This window comes from Mya arenaria, chromosome 17 (assembly GCF_026914265.1).
Source record: "Mya arenaria isolate MELC-2E11 chromosome 17, ASM2691426v1".
Taxonomy (NCBI): Eukaryota; Metazoa; Mollusca; class Bivalvia; order Myida; family Myidae; genus Mya; species Mya arenaria.
Genome location: NC_069138.1, coordinates 2307014 through 2323026, shown reverse-complemented (window position 1 = coordinate 2323026; position 16013 = coordinate 2307014). Strand labels below are relative to the sequence as shown.

At 35.6% G+C, this 16013-nt stretch overlaps 1 protein-coding gene across 1 annotated transcript; it reads left to right on the top strand.

The window, feature by feature from the left end:
- Positions 1-1288: 1288 nt before the first annotated feature.
- On the top strand, positions 1289-8634 carry LOC128224896 (perlucin-like). The gene is made up of 6 exons (XM_052934986.1): positions 1289-1372; positions 3801-3901; positions 4663-4753; positions 5940-6018; positions 7507-7656; positions 8528-8634. Exons 1-6 carry the CDS (start codon positions 1321-1323, stop codon positions 8550-8552), a joined length of 498 nt encoding a protein of 165 aa, XP_052790946.1. The 5' UTR covers positions 1289-1320; the 3' UTR covers positions 8553-8634.
- The last annotated feature ends 7379 nt before the right edge of the window (positions 8635-16013 follow it).

Here is a 16013-nt window from a genome sequence, read left to right as displayed (position 1 = left end):
GTTCACTGTTGTTGACTGTTGACCGTTGACTGCTGGTAGCGGATGACCTCTGTTGACAGTTGACTGCATGTGAGTTATAAATTCTGGTTACCACTCAAAATCATTGACAAAGAGAAACACATCAGGATCAGGGGCATCATTTTATGGAATGTAAGAGGGTCAAAGCATTTAGAAAGAATAGCTTGTCAGGATCAGGGCAATCATTTAATAGCCGGAAAAGAGCCCGTAATGAAAACGAGAAACATATGAGGATCATAGCCACCATTCAAAGACTAAAAGGGGGCCAAATCATATTCATTTTATCGGGACCTAAACAAACAAGAAGCATTATGTTTGAAAGAACTGGATTTACTTATTAAGCACGACAGAGTGGTCTAATTGATCGTTAGTTACCAGTAAGATTCAAGTAGAAAAATGTAAAAAACTCCACCAGTATTTGTTACTTTGAATAATTTAAAGCTGCACTCTCACAGATTGAATGTTTTGACAACTTTTTTTTTTTTTTTTGTCTTGGAACGAGCCAATTTTTGCGAAAATCCATTGAAACCAGTGATATAAGACTGCTGACAAAATACCAGATCCCAGATTTAAATAACTAAGTTCAAAAATTAATGTTTTTATGCATTTTTCTTAAACCGTTCTACGATCTGATATTTGTCAGCAGTCTTATATCACTATTTTGCAGATATTTACCCAAAAATTTGCTCTTTCCAAGTCTAAAAATAATAAAAAGTTGTAAAAATGGTATATCTGTGAGAGTGCAGCTTTAACTCGTAGCATTAATAGTAAGACTAATTCAGTACTTAAACAAATGCAATATGTTATTGGGGATTATTTTGTTTCATGAACGCTAACGTATTCTATGGGTGTTGTTCATTTTTAAATGTAAAAAATGGTCATGTATTCAACCAGTTGGTGGCAAATTGAGAAAGATTTTGACGCTTTACCATTAGAAAGCCACGTTTTTCTTATCTTTGTAAATGTATCTGAGGAAGAAGACGACGTTTTTTTTGTTTGTTTTTTTAATTTAAATAAAATGTATTGCTAACATTTAATAAACACAAATCTGACAACAAAGTGACCCAGAAGTATGTATGATTATTTTGTTTTTTGAGCGAATCATAGTTTTACATATGTATGAAGAACTTATAACAAATATGCCTTTACAATACTAAAGTTCAAAAGCGAAGCCTGACCTTTTAACATTCAATAATTATCAGTTTATCAGCAATAGATAGGTCAGGCCGCCGGACTATATCGCTATTTCTTATATTTGTTCTCGTGTGTTCCTTACATTAGTACACATATAACTGTTGTACGATGTCGGTCGCACATTTTATCAGGTTGGGACTCCTTTTAGTGTCTTGTGCGGGTAAGTTTGTGTTTATGTGAAAGTAGTTCTTGTTCATAACAAAATACATTATAAACAGTTTTCAATTATACTGCACTTAAGTAACCAAATTAACACGTTTTTTTTTGGTATTTTATATGTTGTGCTACATGTATGAAGTTGGATCATTTTCCGAATATACAGTGGTTCCCTTCAACCATTTTTATTTTCTTATAAGAAACTTTTTTTCCAACGCTGTTACATGTTTAGTACTAAAATGGAACTTTCTCCCCATATATGGGGTCGTGAGGCACTAAATACTTGTGTCATTTTGCATGTAATTGACTATAGAATATATAGGAAATGTGTTTAGTAGTGTATGAACTGAATCCTTCGTGTATATTAGCATTAACTCGGGTTGTGGGTACCGTTATGCACCAGTCAATTGTAACCACGGTCCCCCCAGGTACGGGGGTATACCGGGAATAGCCAGGGAAATGGGCCTTTCAGGTGGCCCCGCAGTGCCGGGTGAATGCGGTGGTTTTGTCTTCGCTTTAAATATAGCGAGGAATGGGCCTTACCTAGGGTCCCTGGGGTGCGGGGGAATTTGTCGGGGATTTTACCACCTGTTCGTCACCGCAGGGCGGGGATTTTAGCCGGGGTTGGCTGGACCAAAAGTCAAAGTCCCTGCTATTCCCCAGACCTGGGTGGCCGTGGTTACAATTGACTGGTGCATTACAATGACATATGATGTTGAAGCTTTTTAATTTTTATCATATACCGGCGGGAATAATGGATATACCGTCAAACCCCGTTGGCTTGAGGTCCAAGGGAAAATACATCGAACCTCGAAAAATTCGAGGCAAGCGGGAATGCTTACCTTCAGTATAAAGAAGTCGGTCATTTACACCAAGTTCGAATCAACGAGGAATTCGAGTCAAGCGAGTTCGAGCCAACGGGTTTCTACTGTAGTAGTAGTAGTAGTAGTAGTAGTAGTAGTAGTAGTAGTAGTAGAAGTAGCAGTAGCAGTAGCAGTAGTAGTAGTAGTAGTAGTAGTAGTAGTAGTAGTAGTAGTAGTAGTAGTAGTAGTAGTAGTAGTAGTAGTAGTAGTAGTAGTAGTAGTAGTAGTAGTAGTAGTAGTAGACTAGTAGTAGTAGTAGTAGTAGTAGTAGTAGTAGTAGTAGTAGTAGTAGTAGTAGTAGTAGTAGTAGTAGTAGTAGTAGTAGTAGTAGTAGTAGTAGTGTCATGTAATTCCACTTCGGGGGATTGTATTTATTGTTTCATTTTGTTGAGCTCTTATTTATTTAGCGCCAGTAAGTCATTTGAAGACAACATAGTTTTATGTTTAACAGCTTAATATAGTCGAACTTTTTTTGGCTCATACTCCAAAGTGAAAATATCTTCATCCTCGGGATATTTGAGCCAAGCGGAAAAGCTAACCTCCAGTCGAAAGAAATTGGTGCTTTACATCCAGTTCGAGCTATCGAGGAAATCGAGCTAAGCAAATGCGAGCTAACGTGGTTCGACTGTAACTAAGCTTTATATGACTTTCTCTTATTTACATCCTCATTTATAATAAATGAAAATCAAAAATCAAAAAAAAAATCTGAATCTGAAATCTGAATTTTACTCCCGAGTAGCTATAACTTCGGCATTTTTAAGGCAAACATTACATAATATGTAATTTTGCATTGAGTGCGTTGCTTACTAGGCGCTATAACACAAAATGTATACAATACAATTGGATCTCTCTCGTGACTAAAATGTTGCTGTCTCACGAGGGCCCTTATAATTTCGATTCAGCGTCTTTGTCAAGCACAATACATATAACATGAACTGTTAAACCAATTTGGTTTTCTGTAGGCTATGTTTAAAGATGTACCCTTACCCCCGAATAAGAATTGCCACAATTACTACAATTATTTTGATATTTTAATAATGATGAATACATGTCAAAAACATTGCTCTTATGAAGGATACTGAGTTTAATTTGAAAGAAAGGTGCAGAAAACATGGTATTTCTAACTTATGAGACAATAGTAGATCTTTTAGCATTCACCAATCATTTAATATTTTTTGCGTTTTCAGCTATTAAATTCACGGTTACAATCTTGTTATCAGTTATTAATATTTTCCATAAATGCATTATCTAGTAAGTAGTTTAAGGTGTTTCACTCAAATATATGTTTGTTAAACATGTGTATATATTAATTTTGAATAAGAGTGTCACTTTCACCTTTAACGTTCTTCTCCTTATTGTTTACCTAGTTTATTTCGAACAAAGTGGCTTTTAAAGCTTATGTAAAGAGGGCCCACATTTTCTTCTCCCGCATAGCGTCCCGCTTACACAACAAGTCAATGCTAGTTGAAGTGCAGCTGTTGAGTTACTCTCTGAATGACCCTATTTAAAGCCTTGTTTCTATGCCTGCAAACAAATATTCCAAAATGAAATAAATGCTAACTATTTTAGATTTAGCTCTGTCGGCCCAGTGTCCCACCGGATGGCTCCACTTTCAGGAGTCATGTTACAAGATAGAAAGAAACCCTCTCAAAACTTGGCCCGATGCAAAGGTAAGGACAAGCTAACATTTTTTCCTAATTTTTACTACAGCCGACACTCGCTTTATCGAACTCTGTTATCTCAATGTTGTTGCTATGTCGAACTTTTTTTCGAGTTTGGTTTTAAATTAATCATTCACTTTTTGTGCTTCGGTTAAATCGAATAATCGTTATTTCGAAGTATTTCTCGAGGTTCAAAAGGCTTCGACATAACGAATTTTTTAGTAAGGCCATCTCGTTTTTGTATTAAATTGTATTAAATTTTCCTAATTTCTTTCCACATATTATGATACACTTTTAATCACAGAAAGCTTATTTAAACAACTATTTATTTTTATTTTTTATTATTTTTTTGACTGATTACTTCGCAAAAATCATAACTATGGATTATTCAAGTAATCAATTCAAACAATGATGTAAAACCTTTGTTGATTAATCACCATTGAACAACTTAAGACAATCGTTCTGCTTTGTATTTAATCTTTGTATAAATTAAAAAAAATGCTTAAAAATATTATAATCATTAAACTGTTATAATAATTTCTTAAATATATACAAAAAGCTTAACATTGCTACAACTGGTTTCAAAATCCTTTGTTCTCCTAATCTGCATACAAAAATGATTCATATTCATCGTTCCCATTCTTTTATTGGACAGTGCTTGAAAGCATGTACAGATGTCTTCATGCAAATGCAACAATATTCAAATTTGAATCTAGATAAATTAAGTTTTTAGTCGGCACACTGTCATACATATTTTCTGTTATTTTCAGCAAAGCTGCGTGAATCAGCAAGCTCATCTGGCCATTGTAATGACCCTCGAAGAAAATTCCTTTCTTCGGAATGAAACGATGAAAATCGGTGGTAAGTGCATTGTAAACCACAGAGACTTGAATGTATGATGCAGATCCCAAAAGCTGCCCCTGGCTTACTTTTAATAGTTGCCTTTGGCCTCAGCTGGGTAAAATCAGTCTTGATCCTGAAAATGAAAAACATACAACATTTTTTTGGGCTGCTTATCACGTCATCGGACACAAATCAACTATTTATCATGATTTGTCAACGATATTTCAGCATGATATAAAATCTAAAAATCAACTAGGGTTATATAATTGACAAGAGAAGAAACTCTCCCAAACACACTTCGTCATGAAAACAGTAAACGTTCAGTTCAAACATGAATTTTATAGCTAATATACCATTCCTAAACATATCACTGCATTCTGCGCAAAGAATAATCATTTTTATATCGAAATGACACGACAATCTTACCGGTTATTCCAAATTGTAGCAGGAATCCGATTAAAAATATACACACTATCGCCAAAATTTCGCCATACACAGGTCTTTTCCACTTATTCTATTGCTGTTATAAGCGCCTGAAATATCCCGACGATACGCATTCGGAGCTCCTCGGCCATTTTTTCAAAAACAACCTCGGATGTATATGGACGGTTTACATAATTAAAAAGTGGTACGTTTAAGTCCGCTGCAAATAGATCGCGCAGTAATCTTATTTAGTAGTTAAATTTGATGACTTAACTCTTGGGAATCGTAATTATGTTTGCAATAATACACTTCACTGGCAATCAATTTAAACTGAGAGCAATGAATACAACTCTTAAGCACTACATTTAATTAATGCTTTTATTAAAAAAATACGGACTACTTCAACAGATGTACCGGCATACATCCGAGGTTGTTTTTGAAAAAATGGCCGAGGAGCTCCGAATGGACGATACGATGATACCACCAATTTCATAATTAAGAAATAATATTCTGCAAATATACTGCAAGAACAAGTTTTTTTAGTGTAGTTCATTGTTTTGTTGAACAGTATAGAAAATACAGGACATTTAGAGGTGCGAAGAGATAATTGGTGATAAATTGAAAGTGTGGAAATTAGCGGTTAGGAATGTGGGAACAAACCCAGCACACAGCTTTGCATAATTGTAACGTCAGATATTATTAGTTAAAAGGCATCTGGCTTATCCAATCAGAGCGCAATATTTAAATAAAAAATGACGTCATAATGTTAACTACTCGGCAGAAGCCGGTCGCCAGTACTGGATGGACGGGACGGATATGGCGACAGAGGGCACGTGGATTTGGGACAAAACTGGGGAACTGTAAGGAATTTTTCGTGTATTCATTGTTTATGCGATTTTTAAATTTGTGTACTGTTGCATCCGAGACAACGATTTCATAACTCATTTCAATCCGGAGTCTATTTGTTACCTCGGTTCGAGCCGAAATTACTGTTTTATACCTTGGTTCAAACCGAGACTTCTATTGAATACCTCGGATTAAACAGAGACTACCGTTTCATACATCGGTTCAATCCGGACTTCTATTGGATACCTTGGATCGAACCGAGACTACTGTTTCATATACGGTTCAAACCGAGACAGCATTTTATATATCGGTTCAAACCGAGACAACTGTTTTATAAACGGTTCAAACCGAGACAACTGTTTATATATCGGTACAAACCGAGACAACTGTTTATATATCGGTACAAACCGAGACAACTGTTTATATATCGGTTCAAACCGAGACAACTGTTTATATATCGGTTCAAACCGAGACAACTGTTTATATATCGGTTCAAACCGAGACAACTGTTTATATATCGATTCAAACCGAGACAACTGTTTATATATCGGTACAAACCGAGACTACTGTTTCATACTTCGGTTCAAACCGAAACTACTATTGCATAATTCAGTTCAAACCGAGACTTATATTGGGTAACTCGGTTCAAACCGAGACTACTATTGGATAACTCGGTTCAAACCGAAACTACTGTTCATACCTCGGTTCAAACCGAAACAACTATTGCATAACTCGGTTCAAACCGAGACTTATATTGGGTAACTCGGTTCAAACCGAGACTGATATTGGATAGCTCGGTTCAAACCGAAACTTCTGTTTCATACCTCGGTTCAAACCGATACTACTATTGCATAACTCGGTTCAAACCGAGACTTATATTGGGTAACTCGGTTCAAAAGGAGACTACTTTTTTATACCATGGTTCAAACCGAGACCTCTGTTGGATGCAACAGTTTCATCCGAGACTTCTATTCCATACCTCGGATCGAATTGAGACGTATGATGCATACCTTTGATCGAACTGGAGCAACTGTAACATATTTCGGAACGAACTGAGACGTCTTATGCATACCTCGTACTTAACCGAAACTATTCGGCATATCCCGAATGCTTCCGAAAACCGAATAAAAACCATAATTACTGTTATAATATACAGTCAAAACCCGCTTTGTCGAACCCTGCTTTGTCGATTTTCAAATTATGTAAAAACTATTTTCGAATTTGTTGGGTTTTGGTTAAACATTTCTTTTGTATGTTCGTTATCTCGAAGTATTTTCCGAGGTCTAAAAGACTTCGACATAGAAAGGTTCGACTGCATTTATTTTTGTCTTTAAGATCTGAGGTAACCGATTGGGCGCCCGAATTTGTTGGGTTTTGGTTAAACAATTTGTTGGGTTTTGGTTAAACATTTCTTTTGCATGTTCGTTATCTCGAAGTACTTTCCGAAAGACCAAAAGACTTCGACATAGCGAGGTTCAGCTGTATTTCTTTTTGTCTTTAAGATTTGAGGTAAACGATTGGGCGCCAAATGAACCAAACCAAAATGGTGGCCAGGAAGATTGCCTGTCGATATTCTCGACCTTGGGTTATCATTGGAACGATGAGCACTGTAACAGCCCCCAGGCCTACATTTGTGAGAAAGGAGACTCCTCGTGAGTTATATATAGCTATTGTTTTCTTCTTGAGGATTTCCCTCATGTGGGGAACATTGCATCTTGTCAATTCGAGGCAACACTGTCGAGCAAGTTTTAAGCTGAGGTCGACAGTGTTTTTCGAGAGTTGACAGATGCACTGTTTCCTCCAAGATGGGCAGTATTAATTGTATATTATGATACCGAACAAAATACATATATCTAGAAAATTTAAATAATTTTCAGAAATCTTTGCCAACCTCGACATTGTTGCCTGATACAAAACTTTATAAGGTATAAAGGCCTAGTTTAAGCCTTCTATAAGTGACCACCTAAAAAACTGTGTGCAGTACACAACCTCTGTTTACTTAATCTACTTGCATTCCCTCTTATCCGATCTCCGATCTGAGTATCCTGCTGTGCAGTTTTGAAAGTTTAATTATGGAAACAGACCCTAAATGGCCCTGAGCCAAAAAATGAATACACAGGAAATTGGCCCCTACTGTGACACCAGTGCTATTAGCAGAAGCTGCACAACAGGGGATTATCATGCCAAACATTCCTTAAAAGCCTAATTTAAGGAATGTCTGGTATGATAATCCCCTGCTGCGTATCTCCTGTTAATAGCACTGGTGCCACAGTAGGGGGTAATTTCCTGTGTATTCGTTTATTGGCTCAGGGCCGTTTAGGGCCTAGACAATTAGGAAATAAGATTATAATCAATTAACAGAGGTTGTGTACAAATACACTGTTTATTTGTTTTTTTTTTTGTTTTTTTTTTTGGGGGGGGGGTGGGGGGGGTCACTTATAGAAGGCTTATACTAGGCCTTTAAACTTGGCCTTTAAGGTTTACAAGATGTTATGATATCATATACAAGACCATTTCTTACAGGAGCGGAACAGGAGTTGTGGGATAGCTATTATGGCAGCCTGTTTTGTATTGGAATACTAATGGCATGCATGGAGTTTTAATGAAATAATAAAAAAAAATGAGCATCGGGTTGTCATAATTGCGAGTGGTAGCTGGCCGGATAAAAATTCAACATTACAGAAATAAAGTTCCCTGAATACCATTCTATAACCTCCTATAGAAAACAACAAAATCAATACTTTTCAATGGTATTATTTTGGAAGTCACAGTGAGTGAAGCACTTGGGAAACCGATGAACACATACAGCATGAACTTGCAACATGAGCAAAGTATGTCTTATTAACAACATGCTTGACAAATATGGAGCTTACAGACGTGGTCGACTGGCCGAGGAAAAACTGAGATAAAACCCTCCTTCTGGGGAAAACTCAGAAACCTCTGCCCGTTTGTCATCCAGATTTACAGGATTTGTCTCGTACCACTAGATGTCGGGCCTCATCACCCATAAGCTCCTTAACAAAGATGTATAGAAAAACATAATTTTATGATTCATGTATACGTATTTTATCAATTCATACAAATGTACATTACATGATTATGTTCTTTGAAGAAAAATGAAAAACATATTTATCATTCATATGATGAAATTGCATAGTAACTGAAAACCTTTCACAATAAACATTTTCTTGTAAAATTTAACAATCAATTGAATCGATGTGAACGGATCGGTTCCCCAAAGCTGAATGCCTTTACATTCATATTCGCACGAATTCCTCGTGCTAATCAATCGCCACCTGGCGGTTATTACATTATAAACAAGGGAAATTAATTTCCTTCTAATTCGTTTTACTCAAACGTAGGAAATTATATTTCCCTGAATACCATTCTATAACCTCCTATAGAAAACAACAAAATCAATACTTTTCAATGGTATTATTTTGGAAGTCACAGTGAGTGAAGCACTTGGGAAACCGATGAAGTTCAAAGAACGGGTATGAGGATATAAATAATCAAATATTCTTAATATCATGATCTTTTCCAAATATACTCATAATTGACTTGGAAATTTAATCTTCCGTTTACAAACTAAATACCGATTTCAAACAATAAAGAAACCTTTACACGTGTCTTTGTTTAATAGATTCACTTAATTAAATGTTTTTGACATTCTGTCCTTAACTCTCATTGTTGAACACACTTGTTTCTCCAGCCGGTCTTAATCAATGTTCACTGCTTTTAATATCGTCAATGTCAGGAGCAATTTGTCCGAATAATTTCACCTCACATATCCGTATAATATATCAATAAACAGCATATCATGTATAGTCAGTATACATTTCGGATAAAATCATCCTTCATTTCAAATCAATTGAATCCTTTTTCAACAGTTGAAATTGACACAAGCTGGAATGAGTTCTAGCTATGTTAATTATCGAACTGTCTCTTATGGGCTTACTATATAGATTTATACCAAATACATATCATTCATGAATACTGTACTTAAACCAATACAGTTGCAAGAGCAAAAGTCGCAAAACACTTGAGGCACTTCAACCAAATGAAAATGAATATATTGTAATAGTAAAAACTTTAGCAGGCAAAATATCCCTTCTCCCTAAACCGTAAATTGATTCCTACTTTTCCAACTGAATGAATAACTTTCGTTCGAGAATAATACTTTTTGCCATCCACTTCTTTAGCAGTTCCGGGATAAGATCCACCTTGCCCGCCAAGCCTTCTGGTAAACCATTTGGTAAAATGCCATCCTTATGCATCTGCAAAAATAGACGTTTACACGAAAATGTTTCTGCAAAACCATCATTTATAACTTATTCACATAAATTAGTTCAGTTAACAATCATGGCTTATGTCTGATGCTATAACAATGTGTTTCAACATATAATAACTGTACTGGTGAAGCCAACGTGTACTACAATTCATTCATTTCTGGCGAAGCCGCCTATGAATGTCTCTCTAGGCGAAGCCGCCTTAGCTCAGCGAAGCCGCTTTTGTACATTTATGCAAAGGGAGGTTATAAAATCCATATTAGTTTTCATCTACAGAATATTCTCCCTTAAAATCAATCAACAATATTTGATATGAATATCCCATTTGGACACAATAATGGCCAAAACATAGCTGACTTCCAATAAAGAACTACCAAAACTCCCTTTACTCGATCAATTTTTTAGTTTGCGTATGACTCTAAAAAAGGCATCCGTCCCTGTTGAAGACGGATTCCAAGACCTAGAGAAAAATACTGTCAATTTAGCATTGTGTTCTGATGCAAACCAGTCTACATCTTATATGCCAAACCTCTGAATAACTATGTCCAAAATTTCAAACGAGATACCCCAATCATAATAATCACTATTCTAGATAAGAAGTCTGCCCTTTCATTTTGGGATCTCGGTATCCATTCTAACTCAAGCGAGATTGAATTTTTCATACAAACTTTGAAGATACTAATAGCTATATCCTGGAGAATTATTACATTCATATAAATCAACAAAACATCAATATTTACATATAAACTAGTACTGGTGAAACCACCGTGTACTATAATCATTCATTTCTGACGATCCCGCCATGAATCAGTAGATGCCGTTTTAAATAACTTCATAACAGTATCTTTATATTAACTAGTACTGGTGATTCCACCGTGTACTAAAATGATTCATCTCTGGCGATTCCGCCATGAATCAGGGTTTCCGTTTTAAATAACTTTATAACAGTATCTTTATATTAACTAGTACTGGTGATTCCACCGTGTACTAAAATGATTCATCTCTGGCGATTCCGCCATGAATCAGTGGATGCCGTTTTAAATAACTTTATAACAGTATCTTTATATTAACTAGTACTGGTGATTCCACCGTGTACTAAAATGATTCATCTCTGGCGATTCCGCCATGAATCAGTGGATGCCGTTTTAAATAACTTCATAACAGTATCTTTATATTAACTAGTACTGGTGATTCCACCGTGTACTAAAATGATTCATCTCTGGCGATTCCGCCATGAATCAGGGTTTCCGTTTTAAATAACTTTATAACAGTATCTTAATATTAACTAGTACTGGTGATTCCACCGTGTACTAAAATGATTCATCTCTGGCGATTCCGCCATGAATCAGTGGATGCCGTTTTAAATAACTTTATAACAGTATCTTTATATTAACTAGTACTGGTGATTCCACCGTGTACTAAAATGATTCATCTCTGGCGATTCCGCCATGAATCAGGGTTGCCGTTTTAAATAACTTTATAACAGTATCTTTATATTAACTAGTACTGGTGATTCCACCGTGTACTAAAATGATTCATCTCTGGCGATTCCGCCATGAATCAGGGTTGCCGTTTTAAATAACTTTATAACAGTATCTTTATATTAACTAGTACTGGTGATTCCACCGTGTACTAAAATGATTCATCTCTGGCGATTCCGCCATGAATCAGGGTTGCCGTTTTAAATAACTTCATAACAGTATCTATATATTAACTAGTACTGGTGATTCCACCGTGTACTTAAATGATTCATCTCTGGCGATTCCGCCATGAATCAGGGTTGCCGTTTTAAATAACTTCATAACAGTATCTTTATATTAACTAGTACTGGTGATTCCACCGTGTACTAAAATGATTCATCACTGGCGATTTCGCCATGAATCAGCGATGCCGCTTATTATAACTTCATATGTTTCACATCCGGCCATTCTGTCGTTAAATCATCAATGTTGAATCATCAATGTTGCTTTTATAACTTTATAACAATATTGACATACAAACTATTACTGGTAAAACCACCGTGTACTATAACAATTAAGCTCTTTCGATTCCTCCATGAATCATAAGTGTTGATTTAACACATTTAAAACAATATTTACATTTATATACTATATCTGGTATTACCACCGTGTTCTAAAACGAATCAGCTTTTTGACGATTCCGTAATGACTCTTCAATATCGTTTGTTAAAAACTTTATAACAATAATTACATATAAACTATTACTGGTGATGCCACCGTGTACTATAACAAAACATCTCTGATGATGCTTCCGTGAATCAGCAATGCCGGTTTTTTATAAGTTTATAACAATATTTGCATATTAACAAGTACCTGTATCATGATAATCAGCCACTCCAGACAAAGTACCCCATTCATCATACATGTGTTCTCCATACTATTAAATATCTTTCAAAACCAAAAACTCTTTTTGTAAACAATGTAATTGTTTTACGAAAAAATATCAAATCTGAACATATTCTTTTTCTTTTTAATCATAAAATTGCATTAAATAATATCTACAATACAAAACAGTATCGAATACAACCAAAATTTTATGCATGATTATTTTACATCCAAAATCGACATATATCATGTTATTTTACATGCAAATATAAACCAATTCTGGCAACGTTTTATCTCCAAAGAAACATCAATGACATTCGAATCGTATCTACATCCAAAAATTGCAATACTGCCTCTGCTTTGTTTGCATGACTGAATTTTAAAAATACAGCGCCTTGCAATACTGCCTGCGCTCTTTAAATAGCTCAACTAGAAAAATTGGCGCCTTGCAATACTGCGCGCCCGCGCTCTGTGCAAATTATGTTTATCTATCATGCATTTTTATGCCTTGCAATACTGCCTGTGCACACTGTTTTCATATGTCTAAATGAATCAAATACAGCGCCTTGCAATACTGCCCGCGCTCTCTTTAAATATCAAATTGAATCAAAACCAACGCCTTGCAATACTGCCCGCGCTATGTACATAATTAAAATAAAGTGCTGCGCCTTGCAATACTGCCCGCGCTATTTACATGATTATAATAGATTTCCGCGCCTTGCAATACTGCCCGCGGTCAAACAAGGACAATACTGTCATATTTCTTAGACCAAGCAACATTAGATCAAATCGTGCAATACTGCTTTTACTATATACAAAGACCATATATTAATACGTAACGTAAATCATTGCCTGTTCATTTACACAGAAAAATCGAATTTTAAAGCCAACATGCGGAATTTCAAGTCCGTGTTACCAAACATGCCTTTACCGTTTATGCAAGGGACATAATACTGTCTCCTAGTAGGCAAATCAAACCAATCGGTTACCTCCCTTACAAATGATCCATTCGGACAAATAAACGGCCAAAACAATGCCGATTTCCAGCATGGAACAATCAGAACTCCTGATGCTCTATCAAATGACATTTTCTTGAATACATGTGTAATCATTGTGATCGGGGGCACAAATAGACCAATCCAAATTAGCCCATGCAATCTTTCATGACATTTTGCGAGCAGTTTTATTTAAAAACTTACTACTTTTGATAATCCTTGCGTATAACATAGAAATGCCTTTCCTACCGAATTTGAAATATTGTGAAAATTAATGTATATACACTTTTATATACAGTAAGTACTTGAATATGTCGGTAGTATCACACCATTTACAAACTGAATATTGAATAATAACTTAATAAGTATATGAATTCCTTTTATATCGAACACATTTTACTGACATACACACGGACAGACTCCATAACGCTCCATACGCCTCATCATTGAACTTAAAGCCAATGACTCTGCCATAATTATCATAATTTGTAATGCTTTGCAGATTTAACAGCATTGCTTAAAATCTTTCTCTTTCAATTCAGAGCTGATTGAATTTTATTTATAATACTTATCTTTTATGTTGCCTGTATGGCCACAACTATGGGTGACGCTGTCTGGTGATATTATAACAGAAAACCCCAACAGTCGAGGGAAATACACCGGAAGCGTGGCACGTAAACGGGCGATGACATCAACCCAAAAAAGTTGTCACGAGATGACCAGCTTGACAAGCTCATGCGTTCACACCCACGTGGTTGAACCGCGAAATCCTGTAGCCCCGACTTCTTTGTTTTGCATCTTTCTCCAACGTGTAGCTCGCAAAACAGAAATAAAATGTCACCTAAATATTCTTTAATAATATGTCAACGAAAAACACTCTTTATAAGTAAAACTCGAAGCACTAAATATGAAAATAGCGGAAATATTTTCTCTAGAACAAATTTATCGATGCTTTTAAAAACAATGACATTTTCTCACTAGTAACACAGTACATATGAACTGAACAAACTCATCATTTCTGAACTTTTTCACTTTTCTACTACGTATATTGAATAATTATGATCATACATGTAATTCGTAATATCATATAAATCCAACAAACATATTTTCAATACGACTTACCCTCTGCACGAAGATTTAAACCATGCTTTATACGGCCTATTCAGTAAACACGGACTGCTGCATACTGCCCGGTACGACCTCAAATTTAACAATCAATTGAATCGATGTGAACGGATCGGTTCCCCAAAGCTGAATGCCTTTACATTCATATTCGCACGAATTCCTCGTGCTTATCAATCGCCACCTGGCGGTTATTACATTATAAACAAGGGAAATTAATTTCCTTCTAATTCGTTTTACTCAAACGTAGGAAATTATATTTTTATAACTATTATATTACACAGTCGAAACTCGTTGGCTCGATATCTCATGGCTCGATATCCTCGTTGGCTCGAACCAGATTAAAAGGACCGATTTTTTTACTCTTTGTTCATATAAAACGAGTTTCGACTGTATTACTATTTATATCTAGAAATTCTAGATAACAACGACATTTACAGGATCACCGAAACCCGATTAGTCTTAAATTGAGATAAGGCACTCTTAAAGCTGCACTTTCACAGATGACCGTTTTCACATGTTTTTTTTTTATTTATTTATTTGTTTTAGAATCATCTGGTTTTGGCGTTCATGCCTTTAATGGAGTCGTTTAAGAGAACTTAAAATAAAAATGATCTCATTTGTTCAGAAAACTGACGAACATTTATTTTTCTTAAAGCGTTAATAATGATTTTAGCAATAAAACATCAATTTATGATCGAGTTTGAAAATATGAAAACTGAAATCTGTCCTTTTAACATCAGTCTCATACTAATGGTTGGCTGGCATTTAATCACAAATTCTCCCATTTCAAGACAAAAAAAAAACACAGTTCATTATATTGTAGATTCTCTCAAAAATATCACAGGCCATAAAATGGTTGGTTAGGGTTACACCCTTTCTAATCTGACTAAGTTCTTAATAATTATCTATTAATGAAAGGAATAAATATCAGTTGTGAGATAAGTGAATGAGTGAGTGGGCACTCACAATGTTTTAGCAACGCATAACTGGTACAGCTTAATAAAGATAAGCGTACCACATAAGTCTAATGGACTAATAATATCTGGCATGAGTTTCCGTTCCGGATAGAAAAATCCGACCCGAGAGCACCTGCGTTGCCAGGTAATGAGGCTTGCCGTTACCGGCTACGCAGCGTGCCCGAGGATCGGATTATTTTATCCGGAACGGACACACATGATAGATATTTTTTCTAGCATACCTAAAATTAATTTGTTTGGTAAAATGCATAGAAAGCGCATTTAAGTACTTTTCAGCA